This window comes from Stegostoma tigrinum, chromosome 33 (assembly GCF_030684315.1).
Source record: "Stegostoma tigrinum isolate sSteTig4 chromosome 33, sSteTig4.hap1, whole genome shotgun sequence".
NCBI classification, from domain to species: domain Eukaryota; kingdom Metazoa; phylum Chordata; class Chondrichthyes; order Orectolobiformes; family Stegostomatidae; genus Stegostoma; species Stegostoma tigrinum.
Window position 1 is genome coordinate 36,661,520 of NC_081386.1, and position 20,959 is coordinate 36,682,478.

Sequence of the window (20,959 nt, forward strand, 5' to 3'; positions counted from 1 at the left end):
AAATCAAATCCAATATTTCTTTTGTGGAGTTCCAGAAAACTGCCAGACCTGTTGCGTTTCTCCACAGATAGCAAAAACTGCTGAAGTCAGACATAATACAGTGTGGAGTTGGAAGAACACAGCAGGCCAGGCAGCTTCAGAGGAGCAGGAAAGTTGACATTTCAGTTGGGACCCAAGGCTAGTGCTTGTTGTCAATTATTAATTGCCCTTGAACTCAGGGGTTTGCTTGGCCATTTCAGAAGTCATCACAACGACACTGCTTTGGGTCTGCAGTAGTATGTAAGCCAGACCAGAACAGGATAGCAGAGTTCCATCACGTCATCTGTCATTCTGTCATACCTTTAGTGATTAATCTCGGGAACAACAAATGACATTCAGACTTTGTTACTTGTTGATATCCAAATGCTACATCATTTACTGGTTTGTCTCATTTTTGTAGGATTCTTTTATTTAAACATTTGAAGTAACAGTATTTTGTTTTTCCTTTAGCAACTAAATAAAAACAAAATGCAAGAAATAAACTTTTCCTTCTGATCATTTTTCTTTAAAAACCAAATCTGGGACTTATCTGGAAGAAGTGTTTACTAAAATCCACTAAAGAATTCAGAGAAGCTTCTTCACTCAGTGTTGGCAGCCATGAGTAGCTGAGGTAAATAATATAAATACATTTAAAGGAAGACTAGATGAACATGAGTGTAAGAGAGATGGAAATGCAGTTAGGATGAAATTAAGTAGACTCATATTGAGCATCATCATACTAGTAGGCCAGAATAGTAAATTTCAATTATGCAAATATTATCCAGTGTTATCCTGCATTTCCACTAAAATAGCTATGAACAAAGTTTATTTTCCATTAGGTAAAATATAAAACGCTCATTAATAAGCATGTTACAGCAGTTGCGATCCAAAGGTCTGGAATAATGATCCAATGATGAGAGTTCAAATCCCACTGAGGAATTTGAATTCAGTGACCTAAATGAAACTAGTTTACCCCACACTCTGGCCCATGAGACTCCCAACAGTGCGCTCAACTCTTGAATTACCTTCAAAATGATCACTTTGTCGGGCAAAAGAAATACGAAAAGCTATAAATGCATACAATCTGCAACACTTCAAGTAGGCAGCTCATTACGAATTCCTCATTATTATTAGTGATGAAAAATAATGTTGGTTTTGCTAGTGATACTAATGTTCCAGGAATGAAAAACTGACATAACATTATTTCGTAACAGTTACAAAATCAGACTGACCAGCAGGGAAGCCTTTGAGTCCTCTCGGTGGAATGTTACATCTTCAGCTGAGGCTCCAACCCAGTCTTTAACAGTCCTATCTTGCACTGAGTGAAACAGGAAAAAAAAAATTACAATTCACACTCAGACACTCCTTCTTTCAAACGGCTTCAATGCTGCCAGAGAATATACTCATTGTTAAAATCTGGAGGAAAAAAAATGAGAAAATCCAAATGCTTGAATAGGTTGGCATTTATCCAAGGATTTCACACACTAATTAAAGTTCAAATGTCAAAACACTTCAGTGGCCTTTTTCAAAATCAACTCAAATACAATTTTCTAGGCACTGTACAAGGTAAACACAGAACATCCTGCATATGCCAGTAATGGGTACAGATGCTAGCTAAATATTTTAATAACAGTACTCAACCATTCATAACCATGTAAAAAGCTCATATGCAATTTCATTTTTATGCAAATCAAATTTTAGTCACTAATTAGCACAAAGGGACAGATAATTTTTCTGGCTCCATTTATTATAAATCTACCTACCTGCTTCAATACACGAGATACTTCAGTGCTGTTCAATTCTAAGTTCAATGTACAATCTGGAACATTTCATGCTTAGAGCCAAAATGTTTAATTTGATGCACTTTTTCCAAAAAAAAAATTAAGCTTGATCTCATTCTCATCTTTGTTGTTGAGAAAAATATATTTTGGGATTTCTCGCATCAGGAAAGGATTGCATATTCAATGAGTCTAACTTTCAAGAAGCAAGGTTGATTATGACAGAATTGGAGTTTGAAGGTCAGGTCCACTTTCAAACTACAAAGCCCAGATCGGCAAAACAAAACTGATCAGGTTGCAGTTTGTTTTTTGGAGCAGTCTATTTATGAACATGGTGACAGGCTCATTTTTAAAATGTGCAAGTTAAAATAAGTTGCCATTGCCTTGAAGAAAACACTGAATTGCTATCATTGGCACATTAGTAAAGCAGACTGGTTAAATTCACATCCTGCAGGATATGAGCAGGTATTAGGAGATTTGACCTGATCATTAATTTTGATTGATTAACAGATAAAAGCAGATGGTATATTTTTAGTACTTGTCCTCGGTCTTGCATACAATGGAATGAAAAAAGACCTGTTTTTGAAGTTTGACCATAGCATATTGAAACCAGCATAGGCCAAATGAAAGAAACAGAAGTGGCTTCAGTGTTAGGAATCCAAGTGGTAGGTGGAAGTCAAGAGCTGCCCCTTTAGAGAAATTTGTGCTCCAGCTCTTATGCTACATTGAATTACAGTGACACTTTTTACAGTCTACTTTGGCCCACAGTCAACTCTTGGTAAACAAATCACGAGAAAAGAAACGGTTGACCCCAATCTTGCACCATAATACTCCCAAATTATTTAAAATTCAAATTATTAAAAGTTATTATTTAAAATCAATTATTTAAAAGTTGAGGCAGTGCTTCTCATGACAAGTTGGCCGGCTGACAGGAAGCAGAGAGTAGTGATAAACGGGTCCCTTTCAGAATGGCAGGCGGTGACCAGTGGGATACCACAAAATTTGGTGCTGGGACCGCAGCTGTTTACAATATACATTAATTATATAGACGAAGGCATTAAAAGTAATATTAGCAAATTTGCTGATGTCACAAAGTTGGGTGGCAGTGTGAAATGCGAGAAGGATGTTATGAGAATACAGGGTGACTTGCACAGGCTAGGTGAGGACAGATGCATGGCAGATGCAGTTTAATGTGGATAAATGTGTGGTTATCCACTTTGGTGGCAAGAACAGGAAGGCAGATTACTATCTAAATGGAGTCAAGTTAGGTAAAGGGGAAGTACAACGAGATCTAGGTGTTCTTGTACATCAGTCAATGAAAGCAAGCATGCAGGTACAGCAGGCAGTGAAGAAAGCTAATAGCATGCTGGCCTTCATAACAGGAGGAATTGAGTATAGGAGCAAAGAGGTCCTTCTGCAGTTGTACAGGACCCTGGTGAGACCCCACCTGGAGTATTGTGTGCAATTTTGGTCTCCAAACTTTAGGAAGGACATTCTTGCTATTGAAGGAGTGCAGTGTAGGTTCACAAGGTCAATTCCCGGAATGGTGGGACTATCATATGTTGAAAGATTGGAGCGACTGGGCTTGTATACACTTGAGTTTAGAAGGATGAGAGGGGATCTGATTGAGATGTATAAGATTATTAAGGGATTGGACAATCTGGAGGCAGGAAGCATGTTTCAGCTGACAGGCGAGTCCAGAACCAGAGGACACAGTTTAAAAATAAGGGGTAGGCCATTTAGAACAGAGTTGAGGAAAAACTTCTTCACCCAGAGAGTGGTAGATATATGGAATGTTCTGCCCCAGAAGGCAGTGGATGCCAACTCTCTGGATACTTTCAAGAAAGAGATGGATCGACCTCTTAAAGATAGTGGAATTAAGGTTATGGGGATCAGGCAGGAACAGCATACTGATTGTGGATGATCAGCCATGATCATAATGAATGGTGGCACTGGCTCAAAGGGCCGAATGGCCTACTCCTGCACCTATTGTCTAAGTTAAACCTATCTATACAGGGCTCCGCTGTACCTGGCAAATTTATCCATGGATGAAAACTTACAAGAAACTGCCTGAACAGGTGCCCCAGAAGTCAGATGATTGCCACAAAGGTCAGCGAATCCAGCGTAAGAATTCACAGCTCTCAAATGATGATCTCCAGGATAAACTCCCTAGTAAAGACATGAGGCATCAGCATACATTTCAAGGAAGGATAATACTAGAAAAGGAGAGAAAATACACTTCGCAAAAAAGTACCCAATCATGAATGACTCCCTTCGCTGATTTCGGTTCTTTCGGCTTCATTGCTTCCCTTGTCTCTGATTTTGGGAGTTCCAAGTTGTCCTTATGGCCTGAAGTAGACATGCATTTAGGTTAACACAACACTTCACTTCACAGATGCTAACAAACTGACAGCGTAACAGGTTAGTAAAATACATGCAGTTTTGAAACGTTTCTGATCTGACCTCACAAACAATATTCCCAATAACAGGCACATTAGAATGCAACATAGTTGGAACATTCCACAAATGGTCAAGAAAAACTTGAATGTTGTATGTACCAACTGGCTTAAAAACTTAATATTCTAAATGCATGTGGTCTGATCAACAAATCATTTGAGTTTCTGTTAACACCAATTAGACTGAATTAAATATGACATGTTTCCAACTTCTAATAATTGGTGATGCTCAACTTCTTGACAGCTTTAAGATGTAAAGCCAGCAAAATTCTTTAAAAATCACTACAAATCAAGGCCATTACAAAGTATCTGTGTTGTCCCTTACTGAATGTGATAAGAAATTGTTAAGTGTCGAAGATGCAAATTTGAAAGTTAAATTTGAAAGTTGTTTTGGTAGTTAAAACAATTGGCTTTCAGGGACATTAAATTTTGCACCTCAAGTTAGATCCATCTAACTGTCACAATCTTAGAAAGGACAGTTAGACAATTATAGCATCAAAAAGTTCAAAATGGTTGAAAACCAAGCATTCTTCTGAGGTAAAATCTGAGACATTAGGGTAGGTACCATAAAATGTTACAAGGCTGGGGAAACAACACACAGTGGCGGTGCCTTATTGTTGCAACCAAGATATAGCAGAAGCAGAAGGGCAAATAAAACCAAGGAGAGGCCCAAGCAGCAATGCACCAACAGTGAAGTCACCTGCAACCAGCAGAAGTCCCGCAAAGTTACAGTGGTACAGGAGCTCAAACCTCTCATTTTGGTTTTGTTCCACAGGTCATTCAGCAGTCCTGAACAGTTCCCAATGTTAATATGTTGACCTCGCAATTCGATAGCCTGTATGAAGTGAGTGTCCAAATGTCTTTGCCCTTTGCTGTACTGTTCGTAGGTTTCTTTATTGGATATGGTGGCTGAAGCAAAGTCTCCTGTGCGCAGAGGTTCTCTCTTTTCAAAGTGGTTCTCAAAGTCGTGCAAAGTGCTCAGATTACATTCAGTGCTTCGGTCGTGACTGTTGTCAGTGTCAATGCTACTCTCAGTGTCAATGAATGCGTGGTTGAGATATCCTTCAGTTTCAAAGCAAGCTGTGGTGCTAGCGTGGCAACAGAAGCTGCAAGCAGGATGAGAAGGACAGCAGCAAATGTCTTCAGGTAAAGCACAAACAACTTCACTATACTTACCAACAAATGCCCCAAATTCAACAGAACTGCCATCTGCATCTATACCAGTTTTAACTGAGTCGACTGAGTCGGCTACAAGCTCCAGCTGGCTCATGCCACTTGGTTGAGATGGGGTACTAACAAAAAATTTGGCAGCTGGGGAGGAGAGATTTGGTATGCTGTGGAATGACTTTTCTGGTCTTTGATCACTGGTCAGAGATTGGGTCTTGCCCAGCCCCATGTGGCTTCTATGCTGAAGTTCAGAGGGAGATGCTGCATTTCGTAATAAGGCACAAGCTGAGGAACCAGCCTCTTGACCAATCAGATCATTTCTCTGAGAGCTTGGAAGAAATTCTTGGCCATACTTCCTGCATAACACCTCTCTTTGGGAAGCATTAATGTAGTCTTGAAGAGAACCATCAGCACATATAGAATTACCAGTGTCCATCCCTCGCTGAGACAAGGAGGAGCCCAAATATGTTCCAATGCTGTGTTTCTTTTTAAGTGAAGTTTTAACTGGGGCATCCGAAAGATTATCTCCCAGATTTCTTGAAATGCTCAGTTCACGAGTAATTTCATTGTGCATCTTTGTGGCCTCTGAAGCTTTCTGAGCAGTCAGTGCTTTCAAAGTGTCCACTGTCAGGGCTGACAGGTCCTGCAAGTGCCCAATCTGGCCATCCAACGTTTGTAAGGAACGTTTTATATAGTTTACACGGTCACCTACTTCTTTTAACTGGATGGACATATTTTCAACTCTAAGAAAGAAAGAAAGAAAAAGAAGGATTAACTCAATGACTTCATAGTGAATTAAATAAATTTTGGTGAGTGTTGCTAATTTTAGACAGAACTATAACAATCACACCCTTCGTGTAGAAATAAAAGATTCAAAGATGCTTGACACACTTAAGAAGATGGACAAAGGCAGAGCTGGCGAAACAGAACATGACGAAAGACCGGCTGGAGGATATCATGGAGGTGAGAATGCACTAGAGCATTAAGTGATTTAAACAACTGACTGTAAAGGCAGAAGAAATGTTTGCCCTACCGGGGGTGGAAGGCAGATGTGCGTATAGAAGAGGACGACGTGGAGGCAGAGGGAGAAGGAAAAGACAGGAGGGAGGTCAGGAGGGGAAAAGAGCAGAGAGAAGAATTTTAGGTGAACAGAAGATAACGAGGAAGAATGGAATGTAGGAAGCTTGCTAGGATAAGACTGAAATAGTCAAACTTGGGGGTGACAAAGCAGAATGGTTTCAGCAGGTGGGTTGTGACAGGCATAAAGCAAATGTTACATGGGTAGAGGCAGCTGTCATTTATGACAGAATCTCAAAAGTTTAATTTATCGTGTAATCTAATTATAGATACAGTCTGACTGAAGTGGAGTTAGTGGTGGGGGTCTGGGCGAGTAGATTCAGGGGAAAGCACACAGCTTTGAGCTTCCTAATGTTTGGCTAGGGAACAACGCCTCTTGTTGCAGAATCCAGAAGCATTTGCAGGATTCTAAATGAGGCTTGACGGAACTTTGAAGACTTGAATTCAACCAAGAGTACTATCTGCTTTATTGCTACTTCACTCCAGGAAATCTTAACAAGTAAATGCCCAGCTCTCTGCTACCTATCTAGGAAATACCAAGTACAGTGTAATACATAGGAGCCATATTTAAAATGCAATCTGAGTGTGTGGTGGAGGTAGATTCAATCATGACTTTCAAAATGGAATTGGATAAGTACACGAACAGAGGAGAATTTCAAGGCTGCAGTGAAAAGGTTTTAAAGAGTTATCATGGACAAAACTGATTGAATGGCTATCTTCTGTGCTGTACCTTTTTTTTGAATTCATCTGAGAGATCTAGGAGTTCCTGGGCCAGCATTTCTTGCCCAAGGCTAGGTGTCCTTGAGAAGGTGGTGATGAGCTGCCTTCTTGAACCGCTGCAGTCCATGTGCTGTGGGTTGACCCACAATGCCACTAAGAGGGGAATTCCAGGATTTTGACCGAGTGACAGTGAAGGAACAATGATACATTTCCAAGTCAGGATGGTGAGTAGCTTGGAGGGGAACTTGCAGGGGGTGGTGTTCCTATATATCTGTTGCCCTTGTCCTTCTAGGTGGAAGTGATTGTGGGTTTGGAAGGTGCTGACTGAGGATCTTTGGTGAATTCCTGCAGTGCATCTTGTGGATAGTACACACTACTGCTACAGAGCGGTGGTGGAGGGAGTGGATGTAATGTCAATAAAATGGGCTGCTTTGTCCTGGATGGTGTCAAGCTTCTTGAGTGTTGTTGGAGCTGTACCTATCCAGGCAAATGGGCAGTATTCCATCACACTCCTGACTTGCGCCTTGTAGATGATGGATAGACTTTGTGGAGTCAGGAGGTGAGTTATTCACTGCAGGATTCCTAGCCTCTAACCTAGTCTTGTAGCTGGTGCTTAATTGGCAAGTCCAGTTGAATTTCTGATCAATGATAATCCCCAGGAAGTTGATAATGGGTGATTCAGTAATGGCAATATTGTTGAATGTCAAGGGGCGGTAGTTAGGTTGTCTCTTTCTGGTGATGGTCATTTATCTGGCATTTGCGTCGTGTGAATTGTTACTTGCCACTTGTAAGCCCAGCCTGAATACTGTCCACAACTTCTTGTATTTCAACATCGACAGCTTTAGTATCCAAGGAGTCGTGAATGGTGAATAACCCCACTTCTAACCTTATGATGGAGGGAAGGTCATTGATGAAGCAGCTGAAGATGACTGGCCTGAAAACACTACCTAGAAGGACTGCTGCACAGATGTCCTGGAGTTGCAATCGCTGACCTCCAGCAACCATGACCATCTGCCTACGTGCCAGGTATGACCCCAACCACCAGAGGGGAGACCCCCGATACCCATTAATTCCAGTTTTGCTCGGGCTCCTTGATGGCACGTTGGGTTGAAAGCAACCTCAAAGCCTGTCATTCTCATCTCACTTCTGGAATTCAGCTCTTTTGTCAATGTTTGAACCAAGGCTTCAATGAGGTCAGGAGCTGAATGACTCTGGCAGAACCCAAACTGGGCATCACTGAGCAGGTGCTGCTTGATAGCACTGTTACTGCCACCTTCCATCACTTTACTGATGATCAAGAGTAGACTGATGGGGCAGTAATTGGCTGGGTTGGATTTGTCCTGCTTTTTATGTCCAGGGCATACCTGGGCAATCTCCAAAATTGTCAGGTTGTTGCCAATGTTGTAACTGTACTGGAACAGCTTGGCTAAAGGGTCAGCAGGTTCTGGAGCACTAGTCTTCTGTACTATTGCCAGAATGTTGCCAGGGCTCTCAGCATCTGTAGCATTTAGTGCTACTAATTGTTTCTTGATATCACGCAGAGTGAATCAAATTGACTGAAGACTGGTACGTGTAATCCTGGAGACCATGCAGGTGGAGGAGATGGATCACCGACTTGGCACTTCTGGCTAAAAATTGCAGCAAATGCTTCAACATTACCTTTTGCCCTGATGTGCTGGGCTCTTCCATCATTGAGGATGGGGATATTTGTGGAGCCTCCTCCTCCAGTGAGTTGCTCAATTATCCATCATCATTCACGACTAGGTGTGAAAGGACTGCATGGCTTAGACCTGATCCATTGGTTGTGGGATTGTTCAGCTCCTGTGGATACCCCATCTTCAGGTATGCCTGATGCTGCATCCAGGCATGTTGCGCTGCCCTCTCTATTAAGCCAGGGTTGATGATCTGGCTTGATAGTAACAGTTGAGTGGGAGATATGCCGGGCCATGAGGTTACAAATTGCTGCTGTTGATGGCCCACGGCACCTCATAGATGCCCAGTCTTGAGTTACTAGATCTGTTCAAAATCTGCCCTGTACAACACAATGGACAGTATTTTCAATGCGAAGATGGGACTTGGTCTCCACAATAACTGTGCGGTGGTCACTCTTACCAATACTGTCATGGACAGATGCATCAGCAGCCAGGAAATTAGTAAGGATGAGGTCAAATGTTTTTTCCTCTTGTTGGTTCCCTCACCACCTGCCACTGACCTAGTCTAGCAGCTACGTCTTTTAGGACCCGACCAGCTTGATTAATAGAATCAAATAATCCTTATGGCGTGGAAGCAGGCCATTTGCCCGATTGAGTCCACTCTGATCCTCCGAACAGCATCCCATCCAGACCCATGAAACATAGTTTAGATTACAGGGTCCAACTTTCACATCTTTAATTTCCTCTCCAAGGACATTAAACTGTGTTAATCCATATTAGATATGTGTAGTTGATCTCAGCAAAGAAACACTGGCATCAAGACCATATTTCAAGTCATAAACTTCAACTGCACAACAACTTTCAATAAACATAGAACATTACAGCACAGTACAGGCCCTTCGGCCCTCGATGTTGTGCCGACCTGTCATACCAATCTTAAGCCCATCTAACCTACATTATTCCATGTACGTCCATATGCTTATCCAATGACGACTTAAATGTACCTAAAGTTGGCGAATCTACTACCGTTGCAATAAAGTTTCTATTAAATGATTCAATAATGTTCCATTTCTGCACTGGAAATTTTGACCATCAGATCAGACATTAAATGCTCTTCTGCCAGTTCTAGTGACTATGAATCTCATTGCTGTTTCAAGCCCTACTGTGCAGAAACTGATAGCTAAAAGTATGTTAAGAGCTACCGCACTTTCAAAATAATTCGCTGTTGATACAGATTTGAGATGATAGTCTGTTAACTATGTACATAATTAATCTAGATCAAAACTTATATTTCCCATTTTTCCTAATAAGTGGCTTAAGGTTGTACAATATTAAAATCTTTACCTTTCTGAAGTCAGCCGAATTCGTTCTTCACTCCCAGAATGAAATCGATCCTCTTTCTCATGGAAGTACTTCTCCACACATTGTTCTTCAAAGTCATGCAATTTTTTCTGATCATCCTCACTTACAAACAATTCTGAAATAAATTGGTTTTGGCAGATTAGGTCTATGGGAATTCCAAAATAAAATACAAATTCTGACTTTGATCAGAACTTATAATTTTGAAAGCTTCAAAATTCAATGCTATTTGAATTGGAGACCTTGTCAACTAATACCCATTGAATTTAGAATGCAGATATATCTCCTGGGTCAAGCTAGCCTTAATTGAAGGTTAGACTTAGTCACTTAAGGAGAGTGTGTCTCTATGCACGAGAGAGAGAAACATGAAAAATTGCAAAACTCCAAACAAAAAACAGAATTCTAACAAGGAATTTTGAATAAAGCAGTGTGGCCAGTCTGTATCCCACATTGCAAGAGCAACTATTTAGGCAACAAAGCAAAAACAAACAGTAAATTCTGGCACATTTTTAATACAGGAGCCTCAGGTCAATTGTCAAAAATATTGCACTCCCAGACACCAATAGATGTTTGTAACAAGTTTAAAACACAAATGCCAATTTCACGAAAATTCAGAAGATCATCCTTACTTGGCCCTCCTTGCCCTCGATCATGTTTCCTTCCTTGTCGACAAACATGAGAGATCAACAAAGCAAAGTGGCTGAGAATGATAAGAGGTGGTGGGAGAACAGGTTTTTCATGATATGCCATGATAAAGTGGTACCGTTGATATTTCCACACAATGTTTGAAATGGCCTTGACTTGGAAATACACATTGCTGAAAAGAAAGGAGAGAATAATTTTTCAATTTACTGTAATCTTGGATATTAAAAGTTATTGCGAGATGCTTATGATCAGAAGACATTTAGAAAAGTAAAAAATGGAACATGATCCCAAAACCATTCCAAATCATTAAAAAGGGTTAATTCTTAGGAACATGTGCAGATTTTATTAAGTAAATGTTAGTTTTAAGATTATGGAGCCCCAAATCAGATACTGTCCTCCCCTCTCCTCATAATCATTGTGCCTGTGCCTTGAGTTGCTAACTTCAATTGTCTGAAATTCTACCATGTTGCTCAAGAATTTTCTTAAATTCTTCCATTTGATCAAGCTTTAGTCATCCTATCTGATCTTTCATTTGTTGGTGTGGCATTCATTTTTGCTAAACCTTGGGTTTTCTATTTGATGTGAGGTGATGTGCATACTGGAGGATCAAATTTAGGTGTGAATTATACTGTAAATGGCAGAATCCTTAGGTTATATTAACATAAACATGCATCTGGGCGTGCAGTTCCACAGTTCCCTAAAAGTGGCAACACAGGCGGCCAAGGTAATTAAGGCGGCATATGGCATGCTTGCCTTCATCGGCCAGGGCGCAGAATACAGAAGTTGACAAATCATGTTGCAGCTACGTAACACCTTTGTTAGGCCGCGTATGGAATATGGTGTGCAGTTTTGGTCACATTACAAAAGATGTTGCCTGGTCTCAAGGGCATTGGCTATGAGGAAAGGTTTAAAAGACTAGGATTTTTTTCACTGGAAAGACTGTGGCTGACAGGAGACTTGATAGAGGTCTACAAAATTATGAGGGGCACAGGTAGAGTGGAGATGGATCACCTACTTGACACTTCTGGCTAAAAAGTGCAAATGCTTAAAAACTTATCTTTTGCCCTGATGTGCTCGGTTCTTCCATCATTGAGGATGGGGACATTTGTGGGGCTTCCTCATCCAGTGAGTTGCTCAATTATCTACCACCATTCACAACAAGATGTGATAGGACTGCATGGCTTAGACCTGATCCACTGGTTGTGGGATAGATCGGGTGAATAGTTACAGGCTTTTTCCACAGGGTTGAAGTTTCAATTACAAAGTGTTACAGGTTCAAGGTGAGAGGGGGCAAGTTTAAGGGAGATGCGTGAGGGAAGTTTTACAACACAGAGTGGTAGGAGCCTCAAACACACTGCCAGAAGAGCTGATGGAAGTGTGCATGTTGGTGACATTTAAGAGGCATCTGGATGGTCACTTGACTAGGAAGGGGAATAGAGGGATACAGACCAAATAAGGGCAGAGGTTTGTTTTTTAGATTAGTTAGAGCATGATGATTAGCACAGACTTGGACAGTACAAGGGCCTGTTCCGGTACTGTACAACTCTTGTTTTTTTTGTTCTAAAATTAAAACTCACTACTTTTGCACTGTGCCAAAATTTGTGGTTCATCAAGCAGCTGTTTACATATTTGTACCAAAACACTGCAGTGGCACATGAAACCTGGATACTGAAAGAGAGGTGACCAAAAATTTAGTCAAACAAGGGAGGTGTGAGTGTGTGTTAAATAAGAGGTGGAAAGGCAAAGGCATTTATGAAGAGTATTATTCGGGGAAGGTAAGGTTCCTTTTTTCCCCCTCTCCAGTATAAAAACTTACCTTGTGCAGCAGAGGCCCTCTTGTTTTTCAGCAGCAGCAGCTTGAGCCAGCGTGCCAACAGGAAGGTAAGGTTGCTTTCTCCACCACCACCGCCTCCCCCCCCCACTACCCCCCCACCCTCAGCATATATATTTGGGCGGTTGCTTTACCCGAAACACTACATAGGCAATGACTCCCACCCATCCTCCTCCTCTAACAAAAAAAAGTAGTTCGGAGCGCCGATTTGCTAAGTTACTAGTGTTCCCCCCACCCCCACCCCCCCCACCCCCGCCCCAAGTAATGTGTGTTTGGGAATGGGTGCCAGGGCAGTTGCAGACTCCTCCTGCAGAATGTGGGAGGTAAGGGTCACCACTAGTGTCCCTGCTGACTACATCTGTGGGAAGTGCACCCAACTCCAGCTCCTCAGAAACCACGTTAGGGAACTGGAGCTGGAGCTGGATGAACTTCGGATCATTCGGGAGGCTGAGGGGGTGATGGAGAGGAGTTATAAGGAGGTGGTCACACCCAAGGTGCAGGAAAAAGGTAGCTCAGTGATGTCTGGAAGGGGAAAGGGAATAGGCAGACAGTGCAGGGATCCCCTGTGTCCGTTCCCCTCAATAACAAGTATACCATTTTGGATACTGTTGGGGGGGTGGGGGGAAACTGACCAGGGGTAAGCCATGGGGTACAGGTCTCTGGCAAAGAAGCTGCCCCTGTTGCTCAGAAGGGAAGGGGGGGGGGGGCAAGGAGGGGAGCATGAGGTATTGGGGACTCCACAGTTAGGGGGAGAGATGGGAGATGCTGTGGGAACAGGAGAGACTCGCGGTTGGTGTGTTGCCTCCCAGGACCCAGGGTCCGTGACGTCTCGGATTGTGTTTTTGGGATCCTTAAGGGGGAGGGGCAGCAGCTCCAAGTCATGGTCCATATTGGCACCAACGGCATAGGTAGGTTAAGGGATGGGGATGTAAAGCAGAAATTCAAGGAGCTAGGGTGGAAGCTCAGAGCTGGAACAAACAGAGGTGTTATCTCTGGTTTGTTACCCACGCCATGTGCTAGCGAGGTGAGGAATAGGGAGCGACAGCTGGTTGAACACGTGGCTACAGGGATGGTGCAGGGGGGAGGGATTCAGATACCTGGATAATTGGGGCTCATTCTGGGGTAGGTGGGGCCTCTACAAACAGGATGGTTTACACCGGAACCAGAGGGATACCAATATCCTAATTTTTTTGGTGGGGGGCGCGGTGTGGGAATTTACTAATACTCTTTGGGTGGAGTTAAACTAATTCAGCAGGGTGATGGGAACCTGAGCTGTAGCTCCAGTGTACAGGAGGTTGAGAAGAGTGAGGTCATGATTAAGGTTTCAAGGTCGCAGGAGTGCTCTGGCAGGCAGGATGGTGGTTTGAAGTGTGTCTACTTCAACGCCAGGAGCATCCGGAATAAGGTGGGTGAACTTGCAGCATGGATTAGTACCTGGGACTTCGATGTTGTGGCCATCTTGGAGACATGGACAGAGTAGGACAGGAATGGTTGTTGCAGGTTCCAGGGTTTAGACGTTTCAGTAAGAACAGGAACGATGGTAAAAGAGGGAGATGTGTGGCATTATTAGTCAAGGGCAGTATTGCGGTGGCAGAAAGGACATTTGGTGAGGATTTGTCTACTGAGATAGTATGGGCTGAGGAGAGAAATAGGAAAGGAGAGGTCACCCTGTTGGGAGTTGTCTAAAGGCCTCCGAAAAGTTCCAGACATGTAGAGGAAAGGAGTGCTATGATGATTCTCGATAAGAGTGAAGCTATCAGGGTAGTTGTTACGGGAGACTTTAACTTTCCAAATAATGACTGGAAATGCTACAGTTCGAGTACTTTAGATGGGTAGGTTTCTGTCCAATGTGTGCAGGAGATTTTCCTGACACAGTATGTAGATAGGCCAACAAGAGGCGAGGTCACATTGGATCTGGTTCTGGGTAATGAACCAGGCCAGGTGTTAGATTTGGAGATAGGTGAGTACTTTGGTGACCACTGTTCGGTTACGTTTACTTTAATGATGGACAGGGATAGGTATATACTGCAGGGCAAGAGTTATAGCTGAGGGAAAGGAAATTATGAGGCAATTAGGCAAGATTTAGGATGCATAGGATGGGGAAGGAAACGCAGGGGCTGGGCACAATAGAAATGTGGAGCTTGTTCAAGGAACAGCTACTGCGTGTCCTTGGTAGGTATGTACCCGTCAGGCAGGGAGGAAGTGGTCGAGCGAGGGAACCGGCATTTACTAAAGAAGTTGGATCTCTTGTCAAGAGGAAGAAGGAGGCTTATGTGAAGATGAGGCGTGAAGGCACAGTTAGGGTGCTTGAGAATTGAGAAGTTAGCCAGGAAGGACCTAAAGAGAGAGCTCAGAAGAGACAGGAGGGGACATGAGAAGTCTTTGGCAGAGAGGATCAAGGAAACCCCTAAAGCTTTCTGTAGGTATGTCAGGAATAAAAGAATGACTACAGTAAGATTCGGGCCCGTCAAGGACAGTAGTGGGAGGTTGTGCATGGAGTCCAAAGAGATAGGAGAGGTGCTAAGCGAATACTTTTCATCGGTATTCACACAGGAAAAAGACAATGTTGTCGAGGAAGATACTGAGATACAGGCTATTAGACTAGATAGGATTGAGGTTCACAAGGAGGTGGTGTTAGCAATGTTGGAAAATGTGAAAATAAATAAGTCCCCTGGGCCGGATGGGATTTATCCTAGGATTCTGTGGGAAGAGAGGGATGAGATTGCAGAGCTTTTGACTTTGATCTTTATGTCGTCATTACGTTCATGAATAGCGCCAGACGACTGGAGGATAGCAAATGTTGTCTGCTTTTTCAAGAAGGGGAGGAGAGACAACCCTGGCAATTATAGACCAGTCAGCCTTACTTCAGTTGTGGGTAAAGTGTTGGACAGGATTATAAGAGATAGGATTTATAATCATCTAGAAAAGATGAATTTGATTAGGGATAGTCAACACGGTTTTGTGAAGGGTAGGTCCTGACTCACAAACCTCATTGTTCCTGCCCCACCGAACTCATCTCCACCTATCTGGACTCCATTTTCTCCACTTTGGTCCAGGAACTCTCCACCTATGTCCGTGACACCACCCACGCCCTCCACCTCCTCCAGGACTTCCAATTCACTGGCACCCAACACCTCATTTTCACCATGGACGTCCAGTCCCTATACACCTGTATTCCTCATGCAGATGGCCTCAGGCCCTCCGCTTCTTCCTGTCCCATAGGCCTGGGCCAATCCCCCTCCACCGACACCCTCATCCGCCTAGCCGAACTCATCCTCACCCTCAACAACTTCTCTTTCGATTCCTCCCACTTCCTACAGACAAAAGGGGGTGGCCATGGGTACCCGCATGAGCCCAAGCTATGCCTGCCTCTTTGTAGGTTATGTGGAACAGTCCCTCTTCTGCACCTACACAGGCCCCAAACCCCACCTCTACCTCTACCTCTGTTACATTGATGACTGTATCGGCGCCGCCTTATGTTCCCCAGAGGAGCTCGAACAGTTCATCCACTTCAACACCTTCCACCCCAACCTCAAGTTCACCTGGGCCATCTCCAACACATCCCTCACCTTCCTGGACCTCTCAGTATCCATCTCAGGTAACCAGCTTGTAACTGATGTCCATTTCAAGCCCACCGACTCCCACAGCTACCTAGAATACACCTCCTCCCACCCACCCTCCTGCTAATATTCCATCCCCTATTCCCAATTCCTCCGCCTCTGCTGCATCTGCTCCCAAGATGAGGCATTCCACTCCCGCACATCCCAGATGTCCAAGTTCTTCCAGGACCGCAACTTTCCCCCCACAGTGGTCGAGAACGCCCTTGACCACATCTCCCGCATTTCCTGCAACACATCCCTCACACCTTGCCCCTGCCACAACCGCCCCCAGAGGATCCCCCTCGTCCTCACATACCACCCCACCAACCTCCAGATGCAACGCATCATCCTCCGACACTTCCGCCATCTACAATCCGACCACAACACCCAAGACATTTTTCCATCCCCACCCTTGTCTGCCTTCCAGAGAGGCCACTCTCTCCACGACTCCCTTGTCCGCTCCACACTCCCCTCCAACCCCACCACACCAGCACCTTCCCCTGCAACCACAGGAAGTGCTACACTTGCCCCCACACCTCTTCCCTCACCCCCATCCCAGGCCCCAAGATGACTTTCCATATCAAACAGATGTTCACCTGCACATCTGCCAATGTGGTATATTGTATCCATTGCACCCGGTGTGTCTTCCTCTACATTGGGGAAACCAAGTAGAGGCTTGGGGACTACTTTGCAGAACGCCGCCGCTCGGTTCGCAATAAACAACTGCACCTCCCAGTCGCGAACCATTTCCACTCCCACTCCCATTCCTCAGACGACATGTCCATCATGGGCCTCCTGCAGTGCCACAATGATGCCACCCGAAGGTTGCAGGAACAGCAACTCATATTCCGCCTGGGAACCCTGCAGCCCAATGGTATCAACGTGGACTTCACAAGCTTCAAAATCTCCCCTCCCCCGACTGCATCACAAAACCAGCCCAGCTCGTCCCCTCCCCCCACCGCATCCCATAAGCAGCCCAGCCTGCCTCCACTTCCCCAACTTGTTCTTCCTCTCACCCATCCCTTCCTCCCACGTCAAGCCGCACCTCCATTTCCTACCTACCACCTCATCCCGCCTCTTTGACCTGTCTGGACTGACCTATCCCCTCCCTACCTCCCCACCTATACTCTCCTCTCTACCTATCTTGTTTTCTCTCCATCTTTGGTCCGCCTCCCCCTCTCTCCCTATTTATTCCAGTTCCCTCTCCCCATCCCCCTCTCTGAAGAAGGATCTCGGCCCGAAACGTCAGCTTTTGTGCTCTTGAGATGCTGCTTGGCCTGCTGTGTTCATCCAGCTCCACACTTTGTTATCTTGGATTCTCCAGCAGCTGCAGTTCCCATTATCACTGATACAATTTCAACCTCTGAGTTCTTTGAGAAGGTGACCAAACAGGTTGATGACGGTAAAGTGGTTGATGTGGTATATATGGATTTCAGTAAAGCATTTGATAAGGTTCACCACGGTAGACTATTGCATAAAATACGGAGTTATGGGACTGAGAGTGATTTAGCAGTTTGGATCAAAAATTGACGAGTTGGAAGAAGACAGAGGGTGGTGGTCGATGAGAAATGTTCATCCTGGAGTTCAGTTACTAGTGGCGTACCACAAGGATCTGTTTGGGGCCACTGCTGTTTGTCATTTTTATAAATGACCTGGATGAGGGCATAGAAGGATGGGTTAGTAAATTTGCAGATGACACTAAAGTCGGTGGAGTAATAAATAGTGCGGAAGGATGTTGCAGGTTACAGAGAGACATAGATAAGCTGCGGAGCTGGGCTGAGAGTTGGCAAATGGAGTTTAATGCGGAAAAGTGTGGTGTGAGGTGATTGACTTTGGAAGGAGTAACAGGAATACAGAGTACTGGGCTAATGGTAAGATTCTTGGTAGTGTGGGCAAGTAGAGAGATCTCTGTCCATGTGCATAGATCCCTGAAAGTTGCCACCCAGGTTGATAGGGTTGTTAAGGCATACAAAGTATTAGGTTTTATTGGTAGAGGGATTGCGTTTCAGAGCCATGAAATCATGTTGCAGCTGTACAAAACTCTGGTGTGGATGATCAGCCACGATCATAATGAATGGTGGTGCTGGGTCAAAGGGCCGAATGGGCCTACTCCTCTATTGTATTGCATACAGTTCTGGTCGCTGCATTATAGGAAGGACGTGCAAGCATTGGAAAGGGTACAGAGGACATTTACTAGGATGTTGTCTGGTATGTAGGGAAGATCTTATGAGGAAAGGCTGAGGGACTTGAGGCTGTTTTTGTTAGAGAGAAGGTGGTTAAGAATGACTTAATAGAGACATGCAAGATGATCAGAGGATTAGGTAGGGTGGACAGTGAGAGCCTTGTTCCTCGGATGGAGATGGCTGGCACAAGGAGATTTAGCTTCAAATTGAGGGGTGAGAAATACAGCTGTCAGAGGTAGGTTCTTTACTCAGAGAGTAGTAAGGGCGTGGAATGCCCTGCCTGCAACAGTACTGGAGTCGCCAACTTTAAGGGCATATAAATGGTCATTGGATAAACACGTGGATAATAATGGAATAGTGTAGGTTAGATGGACTTCAGATTGTTGCACCGATTGGTGCAACATCGAGGGCTGAAGGGCCAGTACTGCGCTGTTATGTTCTATGTTCTCTACAGAATGGAATAACGGCATCTGAAACATGGCTGCCAATGGTAGGCTGAAGAAATAGGAGCTGGCTCTTTGAGGGCTCGGCCATTCAACAAGACCGTGGTAACCTCGAATCTATCAAAATCACATCCCTTAACAGCCTTAACCTAAAACATCACTTTGGCGCTTGAACAAACTAAATGAATTTCCACAACTCTCCTGAATAGTGAATTCTTAAGTTTCACAAATACTTGATCATAGAACATAACAGCATAGTACAGGCCCTTCGGCCCTCGACGTTGTGCCGACCTGTCATACTGATCTGAAGCCTATCTAACCTACACTATTCCATGTACGTCCATATGCTTATCCAATGACGACTTAAAATGTACCAAAAGTTGGCAAATCTACTACCGTTGCAGGCAAAGCGTTCCATTCCCTTACTACGCTCTGAGTAAAGAAACTACCTCTGACATCTGTCCTACAGCATCCTTCGTCACTATCCACAACTCCACCGACCTTAGTGTCGTCTGCAAATTTACTAAACCATCCTTCTACACCCTCATCCAGGTCATTTATAAAAATGACAAAACAGCAGTGGACCCAACACCGACCCTTGCGGTACACTTGACTGAAGAAATTTCCAAAACAAATATCAATGCCCTGTCCATTTGCTATGCTGCTTCTGCTACAAGGAGGGAGGAGTGTTTATGATCATGTAACATATCCACGTTATAATGTGAGTGAGCAAAGGTGGGCACAAATTCATAGTGGAAAGAAGTTACACCAGAATGCACAGATTTTTAAAATATATATTATGGATGGAAAAGCGCACTCACTTGAAAAATGCAATAAGAAGATTCACCATGAGGATATACTGTACAAAGAGGTAGACAGCTTGTAAAAATGGCGTTATCCACGATCCAATGACACAACGCTGCTTTGCGCCATCTTCAGTGTTATTGGCGCAGGCTTCATGACAAAAAAGAGAACGATCAATAAAGTGTTTTATTGAGCGATTCCTGGAGTTTTAATAAGAGCAGATGGTTGTCTATTGTGACATTTGTGACTTCAAAACCAATTGCAGGGGATATAGCTTCTTACCCTCATCATATCCTTTACAATGGAGATGAGATCAATGACAACTTTCAGGGACAAAATAATACTGAACATTATCCAACATTTGGGGAACATCTCATCAGTGTAATAAATCAGATTAAATAAGTTTCTAATCTCTTGAGACTTTCTTTCCAAGGACCAGACAAAGAATTTAGATTCTTAGGAAGGAAGGCTTGGACTAAGTTGTTGAGTGATAGATACCCTGTCAGAAAGGGGAATGAAGTACACCAAGCCCGAGACTGCCACCTACCCAGGATTTCCAATGGGTGATGGTGAAACCCCAAATATAAAGGTGCTTTCTAGTTTGTGGTTGTCTGTTGATAGTTGAGACTGCCTTCCCAGGTTTGTGAAAACTTACACATCCCAAGAGGTGAAGTAGTTTTCAGTCCTCTGAATCGCCTGGTTATATGTTCAGTAACAGTGGACACAGCATCACTTGATTATCCACCGTGCCTGAATACTGCAGGAAACGAAGTCTAGCTATTCTTAGTGCATAGAGTGAATTAACCCCGAGAAGACTTGGTTTGGTGTCTTGAACCATTTTGCACTTTTCATTCATTTATTCATCGTGGGATGGGATGTGGGCATTGCTGGCTACCCCATCAGTTCTTGCCTATTCCTAATTACCCTTACAATAACAACTGTACTTAATTTGTTTCAAAACATGAAATTTCATGAATCAGCACAAAAGGCTGAACTACACAAGCACAACTTGTATAAAACTCCTGTGTCCCCCTTTGCCTCGAATGTTAATGCCTTTGGTCATTTTGTTTATTTCTGCTCACTCTAGAATTATTTTTCACTGTTACTTTGGACTGAATATTCTGAGCAGTAAAAACTGGAGGTTTGCATTCCTGACCCAGAAAAAGTTGCGAAACGAAAATCTTTTAATTAAGTTATGGATATTATTTACCTGAAGTCGTCATCACT

At 43.7% G+C, this 20,959-nt stretch overlaps 1 protein-coding gene across 1 annotated transcript in view; it reads right to left on the bottom strand.

Moving 5' to 3' along the window:
- The window catches only part of trpm7 (transient receptor potential cation channel, subfamily M, member 7), a 130,585-nt gene that overhangs the window by 41,686 nt on the left and 67,940 nt on the right, over window positions 1-20,959 (bottom strand). The window contains exons 23-29 of the mRNA XM_059639294.1: window positions 19,750-19,882; window positions 10,857-11,044; window positions 10,213-10,345; window positions 5,429-6,162; window positions 4,051-4,145; window positions 3,857-3,965; window positions 1,251-1,336 (exon numbers count right to left, since the gene is read on the bottom strand). Coding sequence (XP_059495277.1) covers window positions 1,251-1,336; window positions 3,857-3,965; window positions 4,051-4,145; window positions 5,429-6,162; window positions 10,213-10,345; window positions 10,857-11,044; window positions 19,750-19,882 — 1,478 coding nt within the window. The remainder of the gene's footprint in view (window positions 1-1,250; window positions 1,337-3,856; window positions 3,966-4,050; window positions 4,146-5,428; window positions 6,163-10,212; window positions 10,346-10,856; window positions 11,045-19,749; window positions 19,883-20,959) is intronic.